The 27,175-nt window shown below is 36.9% G+C and overlaps 2 protein-coding genes across 2 annotated transcripts in view; both read right to left on the bottom strand.

Annotated features, from left to right (window-relative positions):
• The window catches only part of LOC145989462 (ATP-binding cassette sub-family C member 5-like), a 219,873-nt gene that overhangs the window by 71,599 nt on the left and 121,099 nt on the right, over nucleotides 1–27,175 (bottom strand). Inside the window, exon 3 of the mRNA XM_083124809.1 lies at nucleotides 4,929–5,052. Within this exon, the coding sequence (XP_082980935.1) occupies nucleotides 4,929–5,052 (124 nt within the window). The remainder of the gene's footprint in view (nucleotides 1–4,928; nucleotides 5,053–27,175) is intronic.
• On the bottom strand, nucleotides 24,510–26,576 carry LOC145989461 (uncharacterized). Its single transcript, XM_083124808.1, has one exon. The coding sequence runs from the start codon at nucleotides 26,286–26,288 to the stop codon at nucleotides 25,170–25,172; it is 1,119 nt and encodes a 372-aa protein (XP_082980934.1). The 5' UTR covers nucleotides 26,289–26,576; the 3' UTR covers nucleotides 24,510–25,169.

Here is a 27,175-nt window from a genome sequence, read left to right as displayed (position 1 = left end):
TACATACTTGATCTAATATGACAATTATGTAATATTAGACTTGTCTAACAACAGGGTGCCTGCCAACATTCTTGACTTTTCCTTGACCTTTCTTTCCATTTTCTTGACCTCTTTTCCCTTTTCCTTAATATTTATTTAACCTCACCTCTCCCCGAAAATATATATTTTATTCAATGAAAAACCCCAACCACAAGGTCAGTTATGATGAAAACTGAAGTTGTACTTTAATAAGAGATTTAGACTTGCTTTAAGAAACACAGTGAACATACTGGTAACATTGTAATCAAGGAGTCATGTCATGAGTTTGATACCCAGTGGAGGCATATAGTGGTTCGGATCCTACTTTAAACTATAGGTCCAGTCCCGATTAGCCTATCTGTGCATAAAGTGGACTTAAAAACTCAAAGTTAATCTTCTTTAGTACCATCAGTTAAAGCCGTATAATCCCAATCTAATCTCAGCCAAAATAAATAACCCTCGATTGGCTGATACCAGCAGTAACTTTGAAAATCTTACGTAGAAGGGAAGAGTGCAAGAATCAACTTCCCACTTGAACATAGATAAAATAAAGATAATTTAATGACTACTACATTCCCCTTTTCCAAGAACTCCGCAACTACCTTACCTTGCATTTGCATGGCATAACATCCACCTATCTTAATCCCTTGAGCTTTCAAGCAAGAATTGGCAATGAATTTCCACAGCGTTACCTAAGCAGTTACATGCCTTCATGGTCATGTTTGGGTTCAGCTTTCAATTACCCATGCCTTTGATCTTGTCATCTGCTTCCCAGGAAGGTGGGGGTTTATGATCCAGTGTTTCTAGGGAAATCTATGGAACTTCTTGTGCTGGTTTCCCAATCTGTCACAAGGAAGGGTGAACGAACTTTTGAAAAGGACAAATGTTGAGACAAGCTGTTGCTTTTGCCACTGAAAATCTGTGTATTGGTAGAAAAAATTCAACTGATACTTACCGATGCCAATACATCGGAATTGGCTCAGCCCTAGGAGACCAATGAACGAATCTGAGTGGCAAAAGAAGCAATGCAACAGCAAGGGGTGTCAATGTCTGTGCAAATTTCTGCCATCTTTCAGCCTGCATCACGAAATGGGAAAATTGTGGAGCAAACTGACTGGAACTGTCAACGAACGCTGCACTCCCCAGGCAATTAAAGGCATTGTAGGTGTAGAATTTAAAACAAGAATGCAGGCTGTTTTGGGGCAGAATCCTAGCTACAAAATCATTCAGTTGTTAAAACAGGGACAGCATTATTCCAGACCTCCAACAGTGTAAGAGCACGGGAAGATTACAAAAATACCTCTGCCTGATTGGCTGTTTCAAGTGCCTGCTATAACGAGTAGGAAAGGCAACCCTGCAAGTAACCAATCACTTTACCTATTTCCCTGATTGACACAACAGTTAGGTGAAAGGGGATGCTCCCGAAACTACAACTTCCCTAGTATAGAGGCTGTTCATCAAAGAGAGAAGAGTTTTGAGGTTGAGTTTCTTGAGCACACATTATGCACAGAAAAAATAATTGGGACTTGACCTTCAGTTTAAAGTGGGGTCCAAACCACTATATGCCTCCAACGGATATCAAACCGACCTCTTCGTTACAAGGTGACGAAATTACCACAACACCTCGGGGAGAACCAAATCTGCCTTGCGAATCAGGAGCAGTTGCATTTATGAAGTTTGCACCAATAACTTCCTGCGGCATAGAGGGAAGGTTCTCCATGGACGCTTCTGGGTTGCAACGATCACATTGAAAGTTAATGGGATTGTTACAACCCAGAAGTGTCCATGACTGTACAAGTGCTTACTCACGGAGAACTGGAAGAACTTCACGATGGAAAACATTGAAAAGCACATGGTGGTGCTTCAAAATAGGATAAAAGTTTTTACATTGGACAAATTGCATATTTTTTAAAATTAAATAATAGTATTCATTGCACTAAAAATAGTAACTTTTGGGCTATTAATTCATTATAAGCACCTAGAACTCCTAAAATGGAGTTTATTGAGATCTAAATCCCTCTTTTTTAGATAAAAATCCGTTCCCTAATTACTTGACAGTTTATAAAAAAGTAAATATTTATTTGTAAAAATTTGAAGGATTTTGACAAATGAATATCAATCTTATTTTTTTTTTAACAGAGTACACTTTACGCTGCAAACATCATTTCATTTAGGTCCCCCATTAGAGATATAGGGGCTCAAATCTTGAAAAAAAAAATGTAGCATTTTCAAAGAACTTTAACTAAAAGAGGAAACCAGTAGCTCAAATATTTACTTCCAAAACTTTGGATGTATATCATTTATCTAAAAAAAATATAGCTCTGATATTATATTACTAACTAACTAACTCTCTAGCCTTCTAAAACCGAAGGTTCATGGCTGCAGCAACACAGGCCTTCCATCTGTCCCTATCTTTAGCAAGATCTATATACTCTTTTCCATTCCTACCGATTTCCTTTAGGTCCATCTCAACGTTGTCACTCCATCTTCGTCTTGGCCTTCCTACAGGTCTCTTACCATCAGGTTTCGCAACAATAATCCTGTAAACTCCTCTTTCCTCTCCCATCCATGCCACATGGCCTGCCCACCTAAGTCTTCTTGATTTAATTATTCTAACAATATCTGGACATGCATACAAATTATGTAGTTCTAAATTATGTAACCTTCTCCACTCACCTGTATCCTCATCCCTTTTAGGTACAAATATTTTCCTAAGGATCTTATTTTCAAATACTCTCAATTTATGTTCCTCTTTCAATGTAAGGGACCAAGTTTCACATCCATATAATACTATAGGCAAAATTATTGATTTGTATATCTTAATTTTTAGTTTCTTAGATATTAAATGAGAAGACAAAAGTTTATGAAGAGAGAAGTAACATGCATTTCCTGAATTAAGTCTACTTTTTATTTCCTCTTTAATATAATTTTCACTTGTTAATATTACTCCTAAGTATTTGAATTTGGAAACTGGTTCAAACTAGTTGTTATCAATAATTAGATTTTGATTATTACCTAACACTTGGTTTCGGACTGTAACCATATATTTAGTTTTCTCTTTGTTCACTTCCAAACCTATCTCTTTAGCAGTTTTGAAAAATATTTTAGCATAATTCTTAATTGTATTTATATCATCCCCTAATAAGTCTACATCATCTACATATGCTAACAACTGAGTCACACCATTTAATTTTAGTCCTTCGTTAGTTTCTTTTACCTTCCTAACAGCATATTCTAAGGCAAAATTAAAGAGCAATGGAGATAATGCATCTCCTTGTTTTAACCCATCACGAATTGTAAATTTGTCAGACACATTAATACCGCGGTGGCTCAGTCGGTAACGCGTCTGACTACCATGCTAAAGGTCCCGGGTTCGATCCCCGGCCGGTTCAAATCCGGGAACTTTTCTAACGGTGAAAGCGGCCCCGGCGCCCACCCAGCGTCGAATAACATGGGTACCTGGGGGAAACCCTGGGGGGTAAAGGCGGTCAGGGGCGTGATGCTGATCACATCACCCCCACTCACGACCGGATCAAGAAAGTGTGGGGCGTTACCCCCACACCCCCTATACGCCTTCATGGCGTGGTGCTATGCACAGGGGAACACTTTACCTTTACATTAATACCCACACGAATTTTACTTTGTTTCACTAGTGCATACTTTTATCATACTAACAAGCTTCTTAGGTATTCCAAACTCTACTAATATATTATATAATTTGATATATATATATATATATATATATATATATATATATATATATATATATATATATATACATATATATATATATATGGATTAAAGCAAGGAGGGCCAAAAGGGCTAAGTAAAAATGAAAGAAGGTAAAAGGAAACACTCACCGGACAGTAGAAAAATTCAAAATTTTCGCTAATTTCATAGCACACCGATGATGCTATGAAATTAGCGAAAATTTTGAATTTTTCTACTGTCCGGTGAGTGTTTCCTTTTACCTTCTTTCATTTATATATATATATATATATATATATATATATAATATATTATATTTTATATTACTTCCCTACTAAAAAAATTCTAAACTTTGATTTTTGTTCAAAATTGAATATCAATTTTGACCTTAAATTTCAGCCATTTTCATTAGATTGTGAAAAAAGGCACAGTACATAAAATAAAGCTTGAAAAGTACTGAAAACAATGTTGTTTACCAGAGCTTACTATCAGTTTCCTTAGCTGAGTTAACATAATTATTGCAACTGTCTGCAAAGGCCAAAAATACCCGAAGTCATGAAACAAAAAATGGTCACCATTTTAAAACAAAGTCAAGTTTTAGAAAAAATAATGCCTGCTTTGAACCTTTCTGATTTTTTAATATTATGTTCATTGTCGTAAAACATGAGATTCCCTATCAAACAATTACCTGAAATTGAGTGTCTTTTTCATCATAACAAATTACTTTCTTTTAAAGTTTTTTCTACTTTCTGAGCAGGTAAGAGTAGTAACACAGTTATTTTCTGTTAGGACTGTCCTCCTCTCCAACAATACCTAAATCATCACAATACTCGACCCAATTTTTGAAACTCTTCAAATTTTCAAAAATTTATAACTTTCAACGTATTTGTTGGACAAATCTAATATTATATATTTGTCATATTGGACCAAGAATCTATCTGTGAAAAAATGGAAGCAAATTCATGACTATGAAGTAACCTGCTCTGGGTGATTTCATGTGGAATGACTCTGTTGTGTGTTTTGTTTATAGAAATATATAATTTTAGCACAATAATACAAGTGTATTAAATGCTTGTCTTTTGGAGATTAAACTAAGCTGTATATATTTTATTAAAACAAATTGTGAAAAACTTGGAGGAATCCAACTTAACATCAGAGCATAAGAAATTGAGTGAATACGTTTCTCGTATCTAATATCATACCTGCAAATCCCAGATATCTTCATCAGAAATGCCATGTCTGTAGGCTTTCCACATAAGAGGTGTGAGCCATGTGGAAGACACAAAGGAAGCACACCCTGCTTCATTACTAGGTAACTTTCCATTTCTGAAATCAAAAATATATTTATTAGAATTTGTCTCCTACATAATAAATCAGTAGGGGCATGCATATTTCGTTTTTGACGAAAAAACAAAATGTGAAAAAACACATTGTAGTGTTAATTTTTCATGTTTTTGAAAGGTGTGAGATGCATTTTGCGACCATGTTTTGTCACGAAATAATGCGAAATGAACTGCAAAAAGTGAAATTAACTTAAACACAAAATTTAGAGTTTATTCACCGACGCGACACCTTCTGAGGTCTGAATTATCCTGAGAGTTATGCAATTCCCGGAAAATTGATTAATTCTGCTGTTAATATTGGAGAAGCAAAAATGAACTCCTTTACACAGAAATAAACTTAATAATCTGATAACTACATAAATGTGCTATTAGAAGTGAAATGTTAATTCAGTGGAATAAGTGTAGTTTTTAAATCAAATTTAGGATTATATTCACAATTTTAAAACCAAAACGTCTTTTTATATACCACTTTTCATCCAATTTTTCACCGCTATAACACCGATATTTTATTTTATTTACCGCTTTTGAACCTGAAATTGACTCCGTTTTTGTACCGAAATTTTGCTTTTCTATTTACCAAAAATATGTGCCTCTATAAATCAGATATTGTATGTACAAGGTTCTAAGTATAAATTTAAGTGAAAAAAGCAAGCTTGTCCAGGTCATATCCCAGTCAGTTATCTCCCAACATGGAGCTGTCAAATAGTTAACCTGTAGCCTTGGACGTAGGGGTAGATTATACCCCAGCCTATTTCATTTTATACAGGAATTCCGTTATCTGTCACCCTTCAAAGTAACACTACTGAGTACCTTCTTGTCAGTTGATTATTAACTGTTACACATAATGGTTGTATTTTTGGAAGTGAGTAACAATAGCCTAAACTGCAGTAATTTCGAGCTCAGGTAGTATATACCCCATGCCCAAGGTTACGTTATTGTTTCCATATTTTGTTTTCTATGCACTACTGAGCATTTCACTAGTTAATTCATAAGTAATTCATTTGGCAAATCATTCACATCAGGATAAAACATGGTGATTTATAAGTCACCGGCAAAACAGTTAAGAGAACCACGTATGACCAAAGGTATGGTAAATAAGAGATGTGTTGTATGTGGAGACTGCAGAATTTACATTTGCGACAACTGTTTAAATTAAATGTAAACATTTGATATAATTTTAGTAACAGTGGTGTTTGTCTTTATGTTAATAGATATATTATTGTTCACCTTTCAATGTTCTGTTGTTGTTCATTATTATCTTATGTGTTTATTAACATAGTGTAAAACAGAGCCCAGGAATTTCCTAAAGTACAAATTTGTTGGCAGTTTCCTTTCTACAAAAATAATTTGGTTCCCACATTCAAGATAAACTAGAAAATTCCACCTGGATTTTAGAACAGGGTAGAAAATACCCCATGTATGTATAGTGTGACAAAAAAAAAATAATACATATATATATATATATGTCCCAAGCTACGGGTTAAATTATTATTGGAACATCTCTGGCTGGGGTCTCACTCATCGCATGGAAGAGAAACAACGTTGTGTTCTGATGTCAGTACGGAATGCCTTTGTTGTAGGTTTGTTTTCCTTAGCATATATATATGCAATTTTTCAAGGCCTCACCAGGGCTTATATTACTTATGCCAACAGAACTAAATCTAACAAGCCTAACCTAAGAACGAAGACATTCAGCACTAATATCTTTATTGCTCAATGTAAAGTGCGGTCTTCAAAGTATTTCTTCCCAAAGTTTTTCATTTTTAATGTTATTAGAAGTATTATTAAAGTTATTAACAGTATACAAATGAAAGCTGTATCAACAAGAAAATACAATACAATAGCATGCTATACTGTAGCCTATCTCCTTTATGCCAATCATCATCATCATCAGTAGTATACCATCAATTTCATTCTTTGTAGCAGTTAAATGGATTTCCATATATTGAATTGAAATATTGTCTGCACATAACGTTTTACGAAACTCTTCTATCCTCTGAAAATTGTGGAACTACAGCACTGATATACAATAGTAACAAATTAATTCCTTTATATATACATAATATTTAGTAATTTACTTTTACATTCAAACATAATAAATATGTCTACCACATGATAACCCATATACGTGTGTGTGTAAAGTAACATCTTACTCCCCCCACCAGTCTTCAATTATGTCCCACCCTGAGCATATAACTAGGCTTAATTAATTAGTATCTAATTTTATACCAAATGGAACACAATTCTGAAAACAAACTATAGGAAAAGGAAAATTACATCAGTTGAATAGACAAGAAGAATGAGACTGTTCCTGGAGGGGTTGATTGATTGATTTATTTTTCACCTTAGGGATTACAATGATCCATGGTCAATTACATGATATCATATTACATTGCATATTACAATAAAGTACATTCTTGAGGGTTACACAGTTTATGATCCAACCTGATACATAATATATTTGAAGGTTACATAGATAATGAGAGTATAAACATATATTTGTAACAAAATAAAGGTTAACGGAGTAAATAGATATCTATCAGTGGTGTTATTTAAATTCATTTGGTTCCATTATTTTTCTAGGAATTCATTCACTTTGTAGTACATGTTTTCTAGGAGGAGTTGCTGGACATGTTTTCTGAATTGCTTTTTGCTTGTACTGATTAGGTAATTTATTGTATATCAACAGTCCTGTATAGTCAATACTGTTTTTTGACGACTGCAGTCTTATTGATTTTAAGTCAAATTCTGAGCTGTTCTTGTGTTGTATTTGTGAAGGGCACAGTTTTTTTTTCAAATACGTGAGAATGTTCATGTATGAAAGTGACTGTTTCTAAAATATATATACATGGTACTGGTAGGATACGAAGATGTTGGACCCTGTGTACCTCCTCGAGAAAGTTAAATATTTTGTGTAATTTATGAAGACTTTGTTGTTTATGAACATTTTCAGTTATTTTTAGTTCACGGAAATGTGTTATTGTGAAGTAAAGTACGTCTGTTACCTTACCGAGAAGCAGAAGACTTTGCGCAAGTGAATATAGCACCCAACACGACATTCCACAACAGCAGCAATACTTTTAGGATTGGGACCGATAGTTATTTTTGATGTGTTCTTTCTCTATTTAAGTGTGCAGGCTGGAATCTAGTTGCCGTCCCTTTTTCTCTCAGTGGTAAGTGATGGGGGTTAACAGCACTGCAGGCTTGTGTTTGCGTTAATGCGTGTGCTTCGCTCGTTTGCGTTCGGGGTGGTGATTGGTTTTTGCGTTCGTTGTGCGTGTGTATTATCAGAATGGTGTACGTCTGGTTGGATGGCTTTTGGAACAGGAAGCGCAAAAAAGTTCCTTCAGATTCTTTTGCAGACCACTTAGTGGAGTTCCAATGGAAAAGGAGTGCGGATTTGGAAAATAAAGAAAAAAAATGTTCCAAAAACTTATAGATAGTGTAAAATACGTTTATCCCCAGTAACAATTTACTGCACCGTTGAAAACCCTTATTGTTGACTTGTTTCCAGACTGCGGCATTTCTTTTGGTAAGTACCTTTTTTTCCCCCTTTTTTCCGGTTTCTGTTCACGATAGCCCCACGAACCATTCATGTTAGCCCCAAAAACCATGCACGGGTAGCCCCACAAACCATTCACGATAGCCCCACGAACCATTCATGGGGACGAGGTAAGACTACGAGGTTAGGTTAGGTTCCATTAGCACACTATTCATCGAAAAATTCCCTCCGTATGTTCAATTCTGCATATCTGGATAACAACGGTTTTCCTCGATTTCCTCCTACACGTTGTTTTTCCTCGCATCAGGACTGACGTTTTCTAATTCCTTATACAATAAGGTTTCCAACGATATATGACACGTATTCCTTAGGAAAAGCATCTAATATAGACTCTTACAGTGTGTGCATAAAAAATGGCGAAAGTACTCCGAAATGGCAGGTTTTAAGTTATGCGGGCCGTAGTTTGGGATCAAATATCTCCGTTATTTGTGTTTTCCGCGCGCTGGACATTTCCACTCAATTTTTTTACAACAAATTTAGAAACTACACCCTGGAAAAATGACCCCTGCAAGTTCTCGCGTTTCTCTGCGTCCAGTTTAAGGCAGAAACGAGACTTCCAAAGTTGCGAGGCTAGCGTTGCGCTGAAAACACGCCGCCGCCATGTTACTACGTCACTCCTTAGGGAGAGCTCGTTTGTCGTCTGCTTCGAGCGTCCAGTTCCGGATGGGTAGCCCACGGTGAGCGAACACGTGCAGCGGTTTTACAAATCTATACCGCTTTAAATAAAGGAAGAAGGAGCGATAGGAGAAAGGAAAGCTATGCTTTGTAATGATCATTGTTCCATGAAATATCCCTGCTGCTCACGTGGAAGATAAATGAAAGGGTTCAGCTGCGTGTGTGTTCTCAGGCCATGCGAAAAATATTGCTTATAAAATTGGTTGCTGACCAGACACTCAAAAATATTTTTTTAAACTTATATTTATCGATATTTACCGTAACCTATGTAGTGCAAAATAGGAATTTTCACATTCTTCACTTTATTTATAAAGCCTATTTAACTTTCTTTTCCATAAAGCAATTTCAGTTTGTGTTCCATTTCTGTTGCGCAAATTATGATCAAATATTTTTGTGCAGATAAGAGAAAATACACTGAGAAGATTACATTAGTTGCACAGTACATATCTATATTTAGTTTATGTATAATTATTACAAGGAAATAATGTGTATAACCATGGGCGTATTTAAGGGGGATTCAACGGGTCCGACCCCCTCTTTTTTTTGGTTCACTAAAATTACCAATTTCCTTGTTCATAAAAAATTCCTTCGGACTTATTTCATTCTCTTAAATTAGAGACGTATAGGACGGGATACGGATGGGAAGGAAATTTCGTAATTCCACACACCAGATGAGACTGCTGACCAATATCTGCAATTTCCTGATAGTTTCGGAATTTCTGCGATAAGAAACTACATTGAGACTGTCAAATCAGTTATTTTTTCCCCCTCGAATCATATTAAAGAAATTTGGTTCTTAAAAACGTAGTGACACAAGATGAACAGAAAAGTATCAATACTAATAAGTAGTGTGACTACATACACACAACTTTGTCGGGTCCAGCACCCCTTCTCCCCCTGCTCCCCAACAAGCTTCCGGCCAGCAGTGTCCTGGATTTTCACTTACGAAATAAAGCAACCCTAATCATACCAAGATGTTGATCCATCCCTCCCCCCCGTGAATTATATATACGCCCATGTGTATAACAATATCCCATACTGAAATGGTACGATATAATTATTTTGAATTTTGTACTGCGAAAAAAGCCGCCTCATCTCGTTACCCCGAATGCATTAATTGGTTGATGCACAACTTCACCACTAAGGATCCTATCGAGACAAGATATGGCAGCCTTGGTCTCGTTCTCGTTGAGAGTTGTAAATGTCTGTCTCGTGTTTATTTGTAAATGTCTCATTGACAGTCTCGTCTCAAGTTATAAACATAAGTCTCGGTTTGGGAGGGCAATTCTCGTTCTCGTCACAAGTCAAGTCTAGAAAAATATAGCAATGGCTTATCATTATAAATACAAAAAGAAACCTTTCTTAATACTTTTTTTTTGACTCCTCGTTTCGACGGTACAACCCTCGAAAACTAAATATTATCCCGCTTATATATGCAAACCAAACTGCAGATTCAGAATTACCAGGAATGAACTGGCGTTGTAATTATTATACACAAAATTCATGATTTATCTCAGGATGTCGCATGTTACATGTTTGACTCGACCTGGACATGACTGTTTCCTTGTGAGTGACATTTCATTGAACTGGAAATTGTTACATGGGAGGATGTTTGCTCGAGACTTTAGGGACAGCTAGAGGGATGCCTGTATTGTTAATGTTAGTGTTGCTCACGAGACGAGGCATGTTCCGTCTCGTCTCATACAAGGAGATGGGACAAGTGAATGATTTCGAAATGAGATGGGACAGAAGAAAAAGTTCGTCTCGTATCGTGGCAGGTTGAGTGATACTTAGATTGTGCTTGTTGGTGGTAGTAGTAGTGTGTGTGTAGGGGGGTGTCCTCCTGTACCCCGACTTCGAATACTGCTTGTAGTCATTCATCTTCATTGTAGCGATTAGCCAAAAGTGGGAAAAAATGTGATGTTAGAGAAGATACATACTAAATTAACCATGCGTTCTCATCGTTGCGGTTAAACAAAGTGAACGGAAAAGCGACGTAAAAGTAGGCTAAATACAAAAATTTGCAAAATATATTAACTGAAGAAAACTATCATTTACTGCAGGAAATTTAAAAACTCACCGTACCTTTTTATACCGTATCACCTCTTATATTGCAGAAATTGGCGTTTAAACCAGTGTGTTCTAAAAGTATTATCTTAAAATTTGTGAAGAAAATATTATGACGAAAATAATTGTAATTCCAGAAAAGTCATTCCTATAACATTAAGTTCTTGCCAGTCAGAACTAACCTATGTATTCGCAATGAACAAGGCTATTCACGTATTCAGCCATTGACTGTTACAAGGTTTGCTTTGTCACCCTAATGGGAAAACCCTCTACCGAGTGGCTGAATTATAGTAAATACTACTATACTGCTAGGGCATAATTCATCTCCAAGAAATGGAGCACAGATTTTTGCACTGGAAGTTGTAAGATACTTGTTTTACACAGTAACAAGTGAATATGCTGTCGCTTCCGCGGATCGTGCTAAGCTGACGGGACGAGCAGAAGCCCCGCCTGCTTGCATTTCTAAGTGATGACGTCAGAGGACCTCCTGTCTGTGGAGAGGACGTTTTCAAATCCGTGACGTAGTAGGTGAATTTCAGCGGTGTTTGAAGGCGTGTTTCTCGAGAACCGAAACAAATATCGCCGAGATATTTTGCACATCTCTTGTTTGTGTCATTATCTGTAAAATGAATGGATTTAAAACGTTTTTCATGTCAAAGTGGAAATGTCCATTGGAACCAAAACATTGAAATCTCTCCAAAAAAGAAAAAATCAACATAATGCTCGAGGGGGTACAGTGGGTCAACGGGTCCACTGGACGTTCGATGGCTTGCCCAAGGTATTATTTTTAATAAAATGAAGTGCACGACGGATCAGGTGCATATCCTATTCCTCTTCTATCCGTGGTCGATTAATTAATCTACATATTGTCTAAAACACAAGGAGTTCCCACAAAATGCATCATTACACATATCCACAGTTTTCAGTATTAAATACCAACAAGCAAAGTAATCGTTATCAAATTTGAATTTTGATTTCAATGTTTATTACGAAAAATTTAGAAAGAATAAACTTTTTTATTCACGAACCTTCACTTACCCAGAGCATTACGCATTTCACTGTGGTGATGTGAGATTTCAAGATTCCTTCCCGGGTCTTCCTTCTCGCACAACAGTCTTGCTCCGTTGTGTTCTGACGTCAGACGAGCAATGCCTACGAGGCTAGGTTAAGCCTGTTAGGTTAGGTTCCATTAGCATAAATACAAAAATTATTATTTAGGCGAAGAGAACTAAACATATCTAGCATAACCTAATAATGTAGGCATTTAGCCTAAAATTAAAAATCCTTCTATCGTGTCGTCAGATAAGTGTTGTGCAATAAGTGAGTCCCATTCATTCACATCTGACGTCACGCGCTTGAGAAAAACAAATGAAAAATGTCTTGGGTCTCACTTATCGCATAACATTCTTGTGTTCTGACGTCAGGAGGGAAGCTGTGTTATTTTAGGCCAAATGCCTACGTTGTTAGGTTAGGCTAGCTATGCTTAGTTCTCTTAGCCTAAATAATAATTTTTCATTGTATCAATGCTAATGGAACCTAATCTAATAGGCCTAACCTAACATCGTACGTACTTTTCATCTGACGTCAGAACACAAGGTAGCAAAACTGTTGTGCGACAAGGAAGACCCAGCACTCCTTAGCTACCGTCAGTGTTGCAACTTCAAATGATTTTCCTGACAGCAAAGGTTAGATTCATGACACTCCTGCGTTCAATCAGCTCTAGATGTTGGCAAAATTTCGATTGAATTCACAAGTTATTTGAGTGAGGTGGGAATGTGTTTTGGATTTACTTTGTAGATGCGAAAAATCTTTCACTAGAACGCGCACATGCTTTCCCGTTCATTAGCTTTCACGTTTTCACATAGTAAATGTCAAAGATTGAAAAAAATCTTTCGAACGCATGATTTTCGGCGTCCCGGATAGCGTAGTAGAACGTCGCATCGTATCTTATAATTCAGGGGTCCCGGGTTTGTTGATACCCGGTGGAAGCACATGGTGGTTCGGATCCCACATTAAACTGTAGGTCCAGTCCCGATTACCCTTATTGTGGATAAAGTGGACTTAAAACAAAAACCTCAAAAGACATGACATGGACTACCATCGGTATGGACTGTCAATCAATACTTTCCAGGTCCAGGAATCAGGAGATTCTGAATCCATGTATGGGCATCGAGAGAATGGGGCGGGAGGGGAGGTGGAGGTTCGAACTTGTCCGTTGACACTCCTAGAGATTGGCACCGTTCAATTCAAATTACAAAAATAATTAAATAACGGACAGATTATAGTTTTTATTATTAATAACAGAATAAATTTCAAACAGAATAACCAAAGCAAGCAGTGCGTTAGATAAAAAAAATAGTGCAAAATGAAGGAGCAAGGCTATATTTTATCATATTCTACAACTTAATCCAAGCTATAAATTCAAAAATATTTTTATGTTGAGAGGCTATACAACATAAACTTTAGGAGTAAAATATTCCCCTAACTTTTAAAGCTTTCTCTTGCACTATAATGTACACACAAATTGTGTAAAATGGAAAACTGTTGTGCTGGTTGTTCACTCGCTTGGTGGATCGAAAAGAAAAATCTCCCAAAGTACAGTGCTCGAAGTAAGGGGAATGGTACCCCCAAGCTACAGCTAGAAACATTTTCGCAAAGCATCCCCGCAGCTGTCACCATGTTAAATCATATGAGCATCTCGCAAGGCTCGACCAAACATACCCACAGCTTACATTTTCCAGTTCAGCAGTAGCAGAGAGTATTTACTAGTGGTGGTAGTAGTAGTAGTAGTTATGATGATAAGGAATAAAATTGGTTTCTTTTTATTAATTTGTAATAGTTATTATTTTATAATAATAATAATAACAGTGATAATAATTATTATTTCTACTATTCAAGTTTTATTAATGGTCTGACCACTCCTACAAAAATGGTTGCAGCGCCTATTAATCCACGCCAATGTCTTGCTTTCATCGAAGGCCTGAAGAATTTCGGTTTTGCATACACAATGACAGTACTTTGAGTACTTATATAACCTCATAAACAAATTATTTACCAATGCTTCAAACTTAGATCCCTCGCGAGTTAACCGAAAACCATCATGACTCAGCTTTTCGAAAATACACACCAAGGTTTCAACAAGAGCTCGAACAGTATTAAAACAACATACGTAAAAATGCGACACAGTTTTAGTATCGTTGCCACTGCTTCTGCCAGAGGCGCAACCACGAATTTTTGCCTGGGGGGGGGGGGGGGCAAGTACCAGGATAAACGTACCAACAACAACAATAAAAATGACATTATTATTATTATTACTAGTGGTAGTAGTAGTATCAAAGACGTTAATATCCTCATAAATTACGCAAAAAGGGGGCAGAAGTCGGTGCTAAATCATTTGTTTGGACAAATGATTTGAAATATTTTTCAACACCGTCAATTTCACAAAACCAGCACAAAAACTGTATTTTTGAATGGCAGAAAATGAATGAGAAATGCATTCCGAAGAAAATTCTTTTTGTACATATAACATGTATAACTTTCATGTACAACATATGTTATACACATATGCAACATGAAGCGACATAAAATAAGAAAATTCATGTGCAACATACTAACACTCAATTGTGTACGTATTCAAAATGTATTCAATACATATATACAACAGATATCCATTATTTAAATATCTTGCATTACAGAAAAAGCCATATTGCGAGCGAAGCGATCAAGAAAATTTTTAGATCCAATTCTTGCAATTGAAAACAATATTGATTTAATAGGGCACAAGTAATTTCACTCGTCGCCATGACATTCTCTTTTACAACTTTTTTCCATTTAGATCGCTCGGCATCCATGGCCGACTCCCGGCGCTCCCTAGCTACGGCTCTGAACTTGAAACTGAGAAAAGCAGTGCTTGCGAGCCAAGCGAACAAGAAGATTTTACGAATGTATTTTAATTTGAATAAAATTTGAAATCAAAGGGGGCAATTCTCCTCTGTGCCCCCCATTGCAGGTGCCCTTGGCTGTCAATGTTTGTCCCCCCTTGCCCCCCTAAAACTGACTTCCGTCGAATACCACTGTTATCACTTTTCATACTATATAGTCACTTCTTTTGGAGGGTCATCTATCCCTGTCCTTATACAAGTACACATGCAAGTAATGAAAACATATGTGATCAATACAGGTTACGTACAATTTTTTATATGTTTATAAGCTGAGGGGTAAATACAAACAGTAAGAAAACAAGGATAACATATTCCATAATTTAGGCAAGTCAGTGAAATGTATCAGCTTGCTTGGCGGCACACAATGTACCCAATCTAGGCGCATCTCATTCTGGATATTTACCCTCGATCTTGACATGGACTTTAGTGCATCACCGTCATGACTGAAAATCCAGTTTCACAAAGATAAGAAATCGCAGAAGAAAGCAGAATGCGCAAGGCCATCTTATTTAACTCTGGATACTCATTCCTCACGGATCCAAAATTCAGGTATTCTCGCAGAAAGAAACATATTCTTCACTACGTTGTCTGAGGAAAGATCAATATGCTGCTTATCTTCTGCTGTGGTAATATTTGATAGAGGGTCTGCGTTGAATGAATCCCTGATTCAGTTGTTCTGTGTGTCTCGTGGAAAGTACTTTTCGAAGTAGATGAAGTTGTGACAAGTCCTCCATTTAATTGTAGTCCTGTCAGCTCTATCAATATGTTCAACGCAGGGAAGCAATCACCAATATTTTGATGTTCAATACTTTTCTTCCAAAGCCTCAACTTCCTTTTGAAGGCTTGCCCAGGATTCTTGAAAGAAAACTGGAACTTCACATTTCTGCAACACGAGCAGCTAGCGAAAACCTTAGCAACGTGGGAGATGTGTACTAACAGCACCAAACGTGACCTGTCTAACCTATCCACGTATGCATATTGCATATAATAGCAGAAATAAGCATGTACATAGCTTAAGCAGGTTATTTTTTGTTTATTTCGGCTATTATATGCATACATGGATAGGTTAGGCAGGTCAGGTTTGTTGCTGTTAGTACACATCTCCCAAGTTGCTAAGGCTTTGGCTAGTCGCTCGTTCCTGAACGACCCTATACCAGTCTTACTTGTAATAATTACCTCAAACTACTGTGACTGAAGAAACATTATATGCGTGACACATATAATTTTAGTCTGACTTATTTTCCATGAGGGTGTGTCCCGTTCCCCATTCCGAAAGCCCATGGCAACAATCATTTTCTTATGATTTTAGTTCTGTAGCGTGTTTTCATTTGCCACAGGCGACAAAATTCATGATTAATGACGTAGGTTAATCAGTGAATGTCACAAGAGTGGAAATTCCATTTTTCTTTTACACGGTTGAATCCTATGGTGGTGTTTCTGAAGTTGCATGACGAAATCAATAAAAAGTGTGTTTAAAGATGGGGTTTCGTTGTCGCTTAAATATCAATGTAATGGTGGGCGGAAAGAAATAAATGTGGCTAAGTAGTAGGATCTTCCATACGGTCTTGACCCAATGGGGATGGGCGAATTATAGTCCAGCACTTCAAAGAGCCAAATATCTACATCTTAACGTTTACCCTACCTTCCAATTTTTTTTATCATCGACTTGGGCTATATATCAGTTTAGTAGTTTGTCGAAACTAAATCAGGGTGGTCTGAATCTCTGATAAATAACTGGATGAAGAAATTAGAAATATTTTCTCTTACTTCAACGGGGTGGCACAGCCAGGATTCTTTTTTTAAGGAGGGTGGAGGCTTCACACAGCCAACTATTTTGTTCGTTATCCTTTGTATTTTTTGTTCGGTACGGTTTTTTAAAAATTAGGTTACGTATAATACACATGCATATTAAGAAAATACTGGTGGGTGAAATTGTTTAAAGGATAGTAAACACTTCTTTTTTTGGACTTACGTTAGAGATGGATGCGTTTTCAGCCCAAAGAGCCATCCTCTGGATATGTCAGGCCAAGATTCAACGTAAGAGCCGCTCAAATTACACTTCTAATACTAATAGTGAGTCATATACTCAAGCAAACTTATCATTTCAGTTATGGTGGTTTAACTGTACCTCTAGATTGTCGATGGTGCCCTAACATAAAAAGGTCAATTGCAATCTGCTGCGAAGAAATAGCAGCGGACTCAAGTCTTGAGTGATAGAAAATTAAGCATGCTTAAGCTGCAGCGACTAGACTTTATTCACTAAAAATTTGTCACTCAATGAAATGCCGATTGGAGGGATTGGATCACTTCGAGCACTGTACATGCTGTATACCCTGTGTGACGGAATTGGGGCTACTGGACTTGAGGGCGAGGGATCATTGTCCCTGGGCTCCACCTCCTGAGTTTTTGGGCCCCTTTGAAGCAAAACGTAACGGGTGTGAACTATGTGGGAAAATTATTTCAGATCTTATTTCAATCTCATATTGAGTCTTGGGGCCCCCCTTGAAAATATTTGGTGGGAAGTTACATTTTAGATATCACGTAATTACTGGTAAAAAAAAGTCATGAATTATCAAGTTTGTTTGTTTAGGTATTGTGGAACAATAAGGCATCGATCGGTTGAGCAACTGAATCTTTCTACTAGATTCACAACTGTACTACACTACACTACACTACACTACCTTTACGAAAAATAAGTAGCTACAAAGGTATGAGATGAGAGAAGTTTCCTATCGATTGCCATCTGTGAGCAAGTAACTTAACTCTGTACTTCGGAGGAGCCCCATATGTTAAGTTGCCCGGGCACCTCTGGCTGAGACAATATTCCACTGCTTATTATCGCAGACGTCGTCATATGATATGTTACTGGGAACCAAATTTCTGTTCCGTAAATCCATCTTTTAAATGAGCAACGCTATCTGCTGGATTTCTGGGCTCGTATAACATTTCAGGAGCACAGAGAGAGAACATAACGGGGCCCCTACAGCTCGCGGCGACACCGCAGTGCGTTGGTTGCGGGGGCGGCCGCTACGCCACTGGAGAAGAAGCACTACGGTCGCCTAACCTAAACCCCATGAATTTCGTGATATGGGGACTTTTGATATCCGAGGCGTATGCTGTGAAAATCCTGCATCTGTATCTGTGGGAAAGGAACACCACTGTACCAGCTAGTATGGACCCTCACATTCTGCAGAGACTTCAACGAGACATGTTGAAACGTTTGAGGAAGTGTGTTGTGATTGACAGACATGTGGAGCAGGTTTTTCCTCAAGGAAATATGCAGTTTATCAGTTCTCGCAATGGTTGCAGACTTTATTGCCATTCTGTATAATCTTAAAGGGGTACTGTAAAAAGGTTAACAACAAATTGATTGTTGATACTCACATCTTTCCTGCTAGATCCGGAAACTGTGAAAGAATAACACACATAGAACACTTGATTGATGTATTTGGAAAGTACAAAATGATTGATTAAGGGACACTCGCAAAGAAACACCCGTTCCCAGGAACCGGAGCTCGAACCTGGAACTTTTGATGTGACAAGATAATGTGACGATACTCAACGTTACGGGGACGGCAGAAAACACCTCAGCTACCGCTCTCACCTTTGGTGCGAGTGGTCCTTGGTTCGATTTGATGTTTACCCAGAATCGTGAGGACAATTGGAGAGCTACTTGAAAAGAAGAAGTATCGGACTCCGTTTCGAAAGCCAGAAAACAGCGGCGATGGGACTAGATACCCTGACAACGCTTCACCAAATGAAAAGTTCCTTGACAGGAATTTGGCTTCAAAGGGCAGTTGTACCACAGAATTTAGTTTACATTAATGTCATAGGAAAAGTTGTCCGGGCTGCAGGGATGACCCTGTTGTTCGTTCGTTAGCCAACAATTGGATACCTGGAGCATTGTCATGAAAAAATGTTGACACTTGAGTGCATTTGTAACCAGTAGGGCACGCCATGAGACACATAACAGTAGCGGTTCCAGAAGTTAAAGTTGGGAGGGGCAAATATAAGTCACCGAGAATCAATTCTATGAAGCGACCACAAATAATAGAGCCTTCGCGCAGAAGCCTTCACCCGTTCAACTCGGTCCCAGAGGCGTATATTCGGGGCTATCTGCGAAGCCCAGACTCGGGGAATAAAATACAGAAAAAAATATCTATCAAAAAATGTGCATAACATTTTTCATTCACATCACTTCAACCCGCCACCCCAAATGAGTTAAAAAATCAAAAACACCCCCACCAGCAAATTTTTGTCCATTCCAACACTATGATATGGTGCGATAGCCCACGTTCTTAACCCAGTATACGCCACTGCTCAGTCCATAAGGAAGAGTGCTCCACACTACACTTCCCTTCCACGTATGAGTATGGTACACAGGAGTCGCGGTTCTGCGCAGGTTCTATTGTGTGTGGTTCCACTATAACCTACACTTGTACTGTTTTGTATAAACAATATACACACTGTAAACAGGAGCCAAGCTGATTTCCATGTTCTAGAGATCAGAGCATTGTTTTGCAGAAATAGGGGACCAGGGCTGGAATGGATACTTCCTATTGCCTGTCGTTATCAGAATTCCTTCCATGCCAAGGTAAACTGAACGATAAGCCGAGAAGTAAAGTGAATAAACAAAGTGACAAAAAACTATTCCGAAGGGGTCTCTGGTTCGATCTCCTTTTGAGACATATTGCAGAGTGGTTCAGATCCAAATTTAAACTGTAGGTCAAATTCTGAAGAGCCTGTCATGACCATAAAGCCGGGTTTAGACGAAAGCATAACGTTAAAAGTTTTGCTAGCATAAATGTTACGTAAATGCTTCCAAAAATCTTATAACAAATAGTACTTTACATCAAATCATTTCATGAAACATTTCGTTTAGCTGTTGCAATGGGGCTGTTCATTTCTAAAGTTTTCCGCTAGAGGCGCCCCCCCCCTGTTGTGTACCTAAAGAATTTCGTTCGTCATCTGGTTACCCTAAGCTTTACATTGGAGCGCGATAGGATGGCTATTCAGACGTTATTTTCAACGAAGATAAGAATTTCTCGTGTAAATCGATAACAAAAATGTGTTTAACAAACCTTTATGATTATGTAGCAAGTCATAAGTTTCCGAAAATTACATTCTCCTGAATCTAAGAATGAATATGTTAAAGCACAACGGCAGGGTAGCTCAAACGGGCTAAATAGTATGCTTATGCACAAAGAGCACTAAACTTTACGTAATTTTGGTCGTCAGTAGCTGCCATGGGTCTATAATACAAACATTTAGATTTTTACACTACGCTTTTATGTTTCCTCTTATTACGGCTTATGTGTAATTCAACGTCGGGAGTAGGAATCGGAGAAACTCACCAAATTACAAAGAAAAAAATGTATTGAGTAAGGGCATGATATTTATTATTATACACTATGCCCTATCCGATAACTTAATATTAACATATGTTTTATTTGTATTAAGCAGGTATTTTCCCCTCGTATTTTGTCCCTTTTGTTTTGAGTTACAACAATTTTAAAATTATATTTTCTCTAAATAATAAAACCCTAGAGGTTGCGAGACATGAAACAGAATATAAACTATTTTTTTTGGGTAACACTTCACTATACCGGAGACGGATTTCTTCAAATTTACAGGAGAAAGTACTTACGCAAATCATTTTCTGTAGCGTTGTTGATGTTCGGGAATGTAGTTTTCATCCATTTTAATGCGAATGCATGTGGTTTTCTACGAAAATCTATTTCCGACGCGCTTTTGCATCTGCCGCCATTTGCTTTCTGCACGAGAGCACAATACGCTCTCGTATTATCCGTATATGCTAAATTGAACGAAAGGAGTGCTAATGGAACCTAACCTAACAGGCCTAACCTAACCTAGTAGGCATACCTCGTCCCCGTGATGGTTCGTGGGGTTATCGCGAATTTTGGGGCTACACGTGGATGGTTTGTGGGAAATAAGGAACAACAGTAAGTACTCGTTAATGTAAGAAATATACATTATTTTCGTTAGAAATTCATTATTTCACCTAAAGAAATGTTCCGCAATGCAGAATAGTACGTTAGCAATGTAAAAAATTGCGAAATAAATCATTGTTAGGTGTCTCCGCTATATTAAGTAGTACCTTTTTTTGTAATAACTATTCTTCTCAATAAATGTGTATGTATAAAATAGAGAACAATATTTACTAACCATGAGGAAAAGTATGATATCACGTAAAAAAAGGAGTCAGCTAATAATAACAATTATAAAAATAAAAGTACAGTCGCGTGGAATTATTATGTAGCATATTATTATTTACCAGATATACAAGAATAAAGCACTTAAATTGTGAAAATTGCAAGTAACGTAAACAAGTGCTGTGCAAATTTTAAGGCTTTTTTGAGTTCCGATATCATTTTTGTTGTTGACGATCGTCTTATTAAAATTCTTAGTTTCACAGCACTGATTATTCTACATGCTGTTCTGATGATGACAACCGTTTTCCACAGAAGTTTTTAAGGCTTCACTCACCTCCAAGGTTATAGGAAATGACAAAACCCAGCGAGCCAATGTGGAATCCGTAATACCTCGGCCATGACTCAAGCCTCCTGAAACTTTCATCGCCCTCATCAAACTTTTCTCAATTACCATATCTGCTGTAGTTCCACTCCAAAAACAGTCTTGCCTTCGAACAGTAAAATATCCGTGGTGAGAAAGTTTCCCAAGTTCTTCTGGTTTAATTTTATTTCCCAATTCCTCCATCGGTTGCAGATAAAATTGTACAGATTTCGCATAGTTCAGATGTCCAGCTGCGTGAAAATATGGAAGGATTCACTTAAGAGTATAAACGTAAAGGTCCCAATCTCCAGTACGCTCTGCTCGAATATAAAGCATTATCAGTCTTACTTGTTCTAGGTACTGCAGCAACAATTTTGCGTTCGGTCTTTATCCTTAATTTGTGCCTTTATCTCGGCTAGATCTGCTATTAGTTTTTTCATGTGTGGATGATCCTTGAGGTCATTTAAAGTCTTAATGCCTGATATCAAATCTTCACAACTAGATCGTATTCTACTTTCCTTATCCTCACGACCTATATTACAATACTTCCATAGCTGCTGGTAGACTGCTATGTACGTCAAAAAAATGTGCTCTCAGGGCTCTTGCGTATGCAGTTCCATTTAACATGTGAAGAACAGTATTTTGCGCATACAACAAAGCCCAAAGTTCTTCAAGGCCACTACCTGACATAATGTGTCCAGTGGTACCTAAATATGACAGTAATAGGTGAAATCCTCCCAGTTTGACTACTACTTTAGCTAGATCACTGTCTGGGTCAGCTGATGCGACAATTCCTACAGCCTTCCAATAAAGAGGCTGGTCAAAGGTACCAATACAGGAACCCTGTCCCGTTTTCTTACTTTCTTCGCAAGCAAAGAGAAGAGAAGTATAAATCGTACTGAGGTTTGATGCTTCCATATGCTTCTATTTTTAGACACACCTTTCGACAGAGTTTATGAGTTTATTTCTTCATGCACCAAGAAATCTAGTGTTTGTTTTCCGAATGTGATTACAACGAAAATTTTTCGTTACTTGCTCTTTAAGAGCTATTATAATGCATGTTAATGAAAGCGGGTTATCTTGCAGTAGTATGAATGATGTGAATGATATGATACCAACAAACTACACATATTAAGCCTACCAAGCAATATTATTGGAGAGAATAATCTTTAAGAACTTCCTCCTACGTGATAGAAATAAATAAAATAATTGGGCTTCTTAAAACAACAAACAGCTTCACTCGTGTCTCGTTAAATAGTCCCTTACCACTTTATTGTAAGTTACATTTTATTTTCAAGAGCATCAGTTTTGCAGTCAGATAAAATCTCGACGGATTCCATTTCGAATATTTTTCATTATTCTCTCAATTTTATAGATATTTATATTTAAAGATGGAGAAATGAAATTGTATGAAAATGATAAAGTAACATTTTTGTTGTTAGTATCGTTAAATTCATATTTTCCGGACATTTTAATACATAATCCGATTCTCCAACATTTCTTGTGTAAAATAGTGAAAACAGGAATGACTTAGCTTTAAATTATAGAAAGTTATTAAAGAAAAAAGGACATAAAAAGGACAACATGTGTTGTGAGCCCGGCCGCCACCTTTGTCCGCCATTTTGGAGGTGATGCGCACATGGGATTTTAGGGGACTTTTGGGATTTCATTTGGGAAGCAACAAAGAGCAAACCCTGAAAAAAATAGCTTTTTATAAATTATTTCAGCTCGACACCATTTTCGGTCCTTCATTTACTGGGCTATTAGTTTTAGAAGTTAAAAAAAAAACGTTAATCGCTGTTCATTTTAAGAGGAGTTTGCATTTATCACATCTTTTCGAATTCTTTACTGACCTCATTTTAAAATTTTGATTTTCTCAAATTTCGGGAAAGCATGTAGCCCTATCAGCTCTTCTGCTTACGCCAGTGCCCTGAGGTGCCCAAGTAGGCATTTTCTTTAATTTCCCAGGGGATTCAAGTTAGTAGTTGCATAAGAGGTCACTCTTACATTAAGAAATGCAGTAACCTAATAAAATTAATTTGCTCAATTTTATTTATTCATAATTGCATTCAATTCTTTTCTGGAGCTGTGTATGAATCTCCTTATTGAAAATTACTGTGTACGTCGTGCTTGGAAACAATACGTTACCAGTAACGGTTATTTCTTATTAAGATAATGCAGTTAAACATGAGTAACTATGGGTGCAACTCAATTCGTTCTTTTGCATCCGAATGTACAATATGTATTTTTACTATATTTAAATTTTAATGTAAATTATGTAGTATATAGAAAGTAAATTTACTAGGCATAGTTCTATTAATTTTTGAGCTAGGTTCCGATAGCCCCAGTAGCCATTTTCAACATAGAAAAGTGGAGATTTATTGCCGTCAAAAATGAAAATTATTTTAATTAGTTGTCTAACTAGAAAATTTATTATTGGATTGAAGTTCGATTCATAAAACGATGTATCAACATTTTTATTAGGGACGGCAAATATTAGTTATATTTTTCACACTCGTAACTCGTTTAAAAAAAAAAACTGTATCAAAGAACATAAGACAATGTTTGTTTCAACTATTATACTAGAAATATACGCGACATGATAGATTATTATTTTTATTTACTCATAATTCTTTTCTCCAGTTATTGAACTCTCAGCCACATGATCACTTACTTATGCCTAGTAAAAGTTTTCCAGCAAAAATAAACCTTAAAAGTGACGTACAGTTACTTTTTAATCGAATGATCGTTATTAACTGTGTTTCTTTCAAAGATACTTTGTAATGAAAGCATCTCAGTAGTTTAGATTACCTAAGTTGCCCTAACCGACATTGTATTACAAATTTCACTTACGCTGACGATAAAGTTAGGTTATGTGTAAACATTACCTATCTATGTGTGGCTATCAGAATACCGAGCTTTGTGCAGGATACATTCAGCAATTAAGAAATCTACAAACGATATGTTTATTTCTTTACAATGTATTATAGAAACAACTCACCGACCAATAAATTAATGAAAATTCATTTGCAATATATATGTTTTCAAACTATGTATAAAAAATTATTGCTCAAAATCTAGAAATTATAAACCTCTTCTTTGCACAAAAGGTTTTATAAGTTTTTAATACCTTCGGATTTCAATAAAAAGTCATAAAAATACAAAACTATGTGCATATAATAATAATGAAATTTCAAAATATTATAAAATATCAGGAGAGTTTGATTCCCTGTTACTTTTTTCTGTAATAAATTATAGACTTGAATAACCTGCTCTTCTTTATCTACTAGAACAGAATAACAGAGGACGTTCCTACGACACCTATATGCGATGTCTCTTAAAGCCTTTTAACACGGGATACACGTTTTCATATGCCTCGTAAATCTCATTCAGTGCTGTTGCACCCGTAAATATAACTTTCCCAGAGATAAATATGAGCATAACAATACTAGGATTTTGCATTCGATACACAAGTGCGGGAAAGAGTTCAGGCTCGTAGCTACAACATGATGCATGCTCAATCGCAAGAGCCTCAATTCGAATTTCAAATTCCACATCGCAGCTGCCAACCAAATTTTCTACTCTGAAGTCCCTGAAACTTGCTGGGAATCCCAGCTTTTGAATTATACGAGCATATTTTCTAAGAGCAAGCTTCGCATTACTTTTAGACTTGGCACCTGTACAGACTAATTTTCCATTAGAGAATATGAGGCATGTTGTTTTAGGATCCCGAATTCTCATCACCACACCACTAAACTTTCTGGGATTATACTCTACGTTAATAGCATTATGAACAACATGTTCCAAATCTATATCGCACGTCATATTTGCTGAAGCAACCACATTGCAGATTTGAGGCTTAGAAACAGATATATGAGATTTCTCGCATGCTTGTGGTACAACAGATTGCAGCAGACTTGATGATTGCCTTTCACTCTGCGTAAGTTGATTCAGTGGAGCAAATATGGAATCACCCGCAACTGAACATGCCGAATTATAAGGTGAAGACTTTTCACACTCTTCCTCGGTACAGTCCACAATTGGCATGGAAAGATAAGCTTGTAGTTGATCTTGTTTCTCCTGACAAGATTGCAAAATCTGTTGTTCTTCTTCTGGTTGATATGACGGCATAATGATGTCATTAATGTCGATGGACTGATGCATCAAAGATTGAAGTAGACTTGATGATTGTCCAGATTTTCCACTCTGAGCAAACTGATTTAGTTGATCGATTTTGTAATCACTCGAAAACGAACCTGCCGAATTAAGACTTGCAGATTTTTCAATCTCTCCCTCGGTATAGTCCACAATGGAAATACAAAGTTGTGGCTGATCTTCTTGATTTTCCTGTCCATATTGAAAAATCAGCTGTTCTTCTTCTGGTTGATGTAAAGGCATGATATCGTCATCAATGTCGATACAATGCTGCACAGGATTCATCTTGTAGCATGCAATTCTTATCACGAATATCCGTGCTTGTGTATCCTAAACTTCTTCAAATCATTTCAGCTTATGTTTCACATTTAGAAGGAAAAATAATTTCCTACATCACACACTTGCAGCGATTCACATTGAAGAACTATTATCACAATCTAACAACACTCAAATCTTAAATTGTTATTTGAGAGAAATGCTGTGATACATTAAATTCACACCTATTACACGTTGTTTGTATTTGAAATTGTAATAGCACAACGAGTTAGAATGCAATTTCATTCTATTCCTTGTTTGATCCTGTCAACAAAGGACTGTTGACTTTGATCAGCGTCGTCGTCATTTTGTTGGCTCACACTGCCTATTTCTTAGCGATTTCTAGCCAAAGGTACCGAGATCTAGTATTATATAAATGTTCCAACACATTGATATCGTTCGCTTCCCTTCATTATCAGTTTTTGAATGCCTTTGTTTTTCTGCTTCTATGGTATTGCGAGGTCTTATTCTAGGCAATTGAGTATGTTTACATTGCAATTTTGTTCTTTCGGGTGTAACTGTATAGTATCCACATGACCGCAGTACGAGATTCAGAGATTAATGTTGATATGGATATGTGATTTTTACACGTTGAAGGTTTTTGTACAGATTATCACGATGCTTGGTCAGTGTTCTTGCTTCTTGTAGAATTTCCGGTTCCCGTACATTGTTACAGAAACTCGCTAGTGACACGAATTATTTCTGTAAATGAATAGTTTTTTTTCACTGTTACACTGCGTGTTCCTTTTATATTTCGAGCTGACATTTTCATGCATATCCACATAGGAGCCAAATGAGTGGAGGACCACTCTCAGAATGACTAATTCTAATGCACATAAATATGTAAAAATCATTAT

This window comes from Lepisma saccharinum, chromosome 6 (genome assembly GCF_977018435.1).
Source record: "Lepisma saccharinum chromosome 6, izLepSacc3.1, whole genome shotgun sequence".
Lineage (NCBI taxonomy): Eukaryota > Metazoa > Arthropoda > Insecta > Zygentoma > Lepismatidae > Lepisma > Lepisma saccharinum.
This window is presented reverse-complemented; position numbering and strand designations above follow the sequence as displayed.

What these genes read in the sequence shown, in the direction of transcription:
- LOC145989461 (XM_083124808.1), bottom strand. Translation starts at nt 26,288, where the DNA reads ATGAATCCTGTGCAGCATTGTATCGACATTGATGACGATATCATGCCT.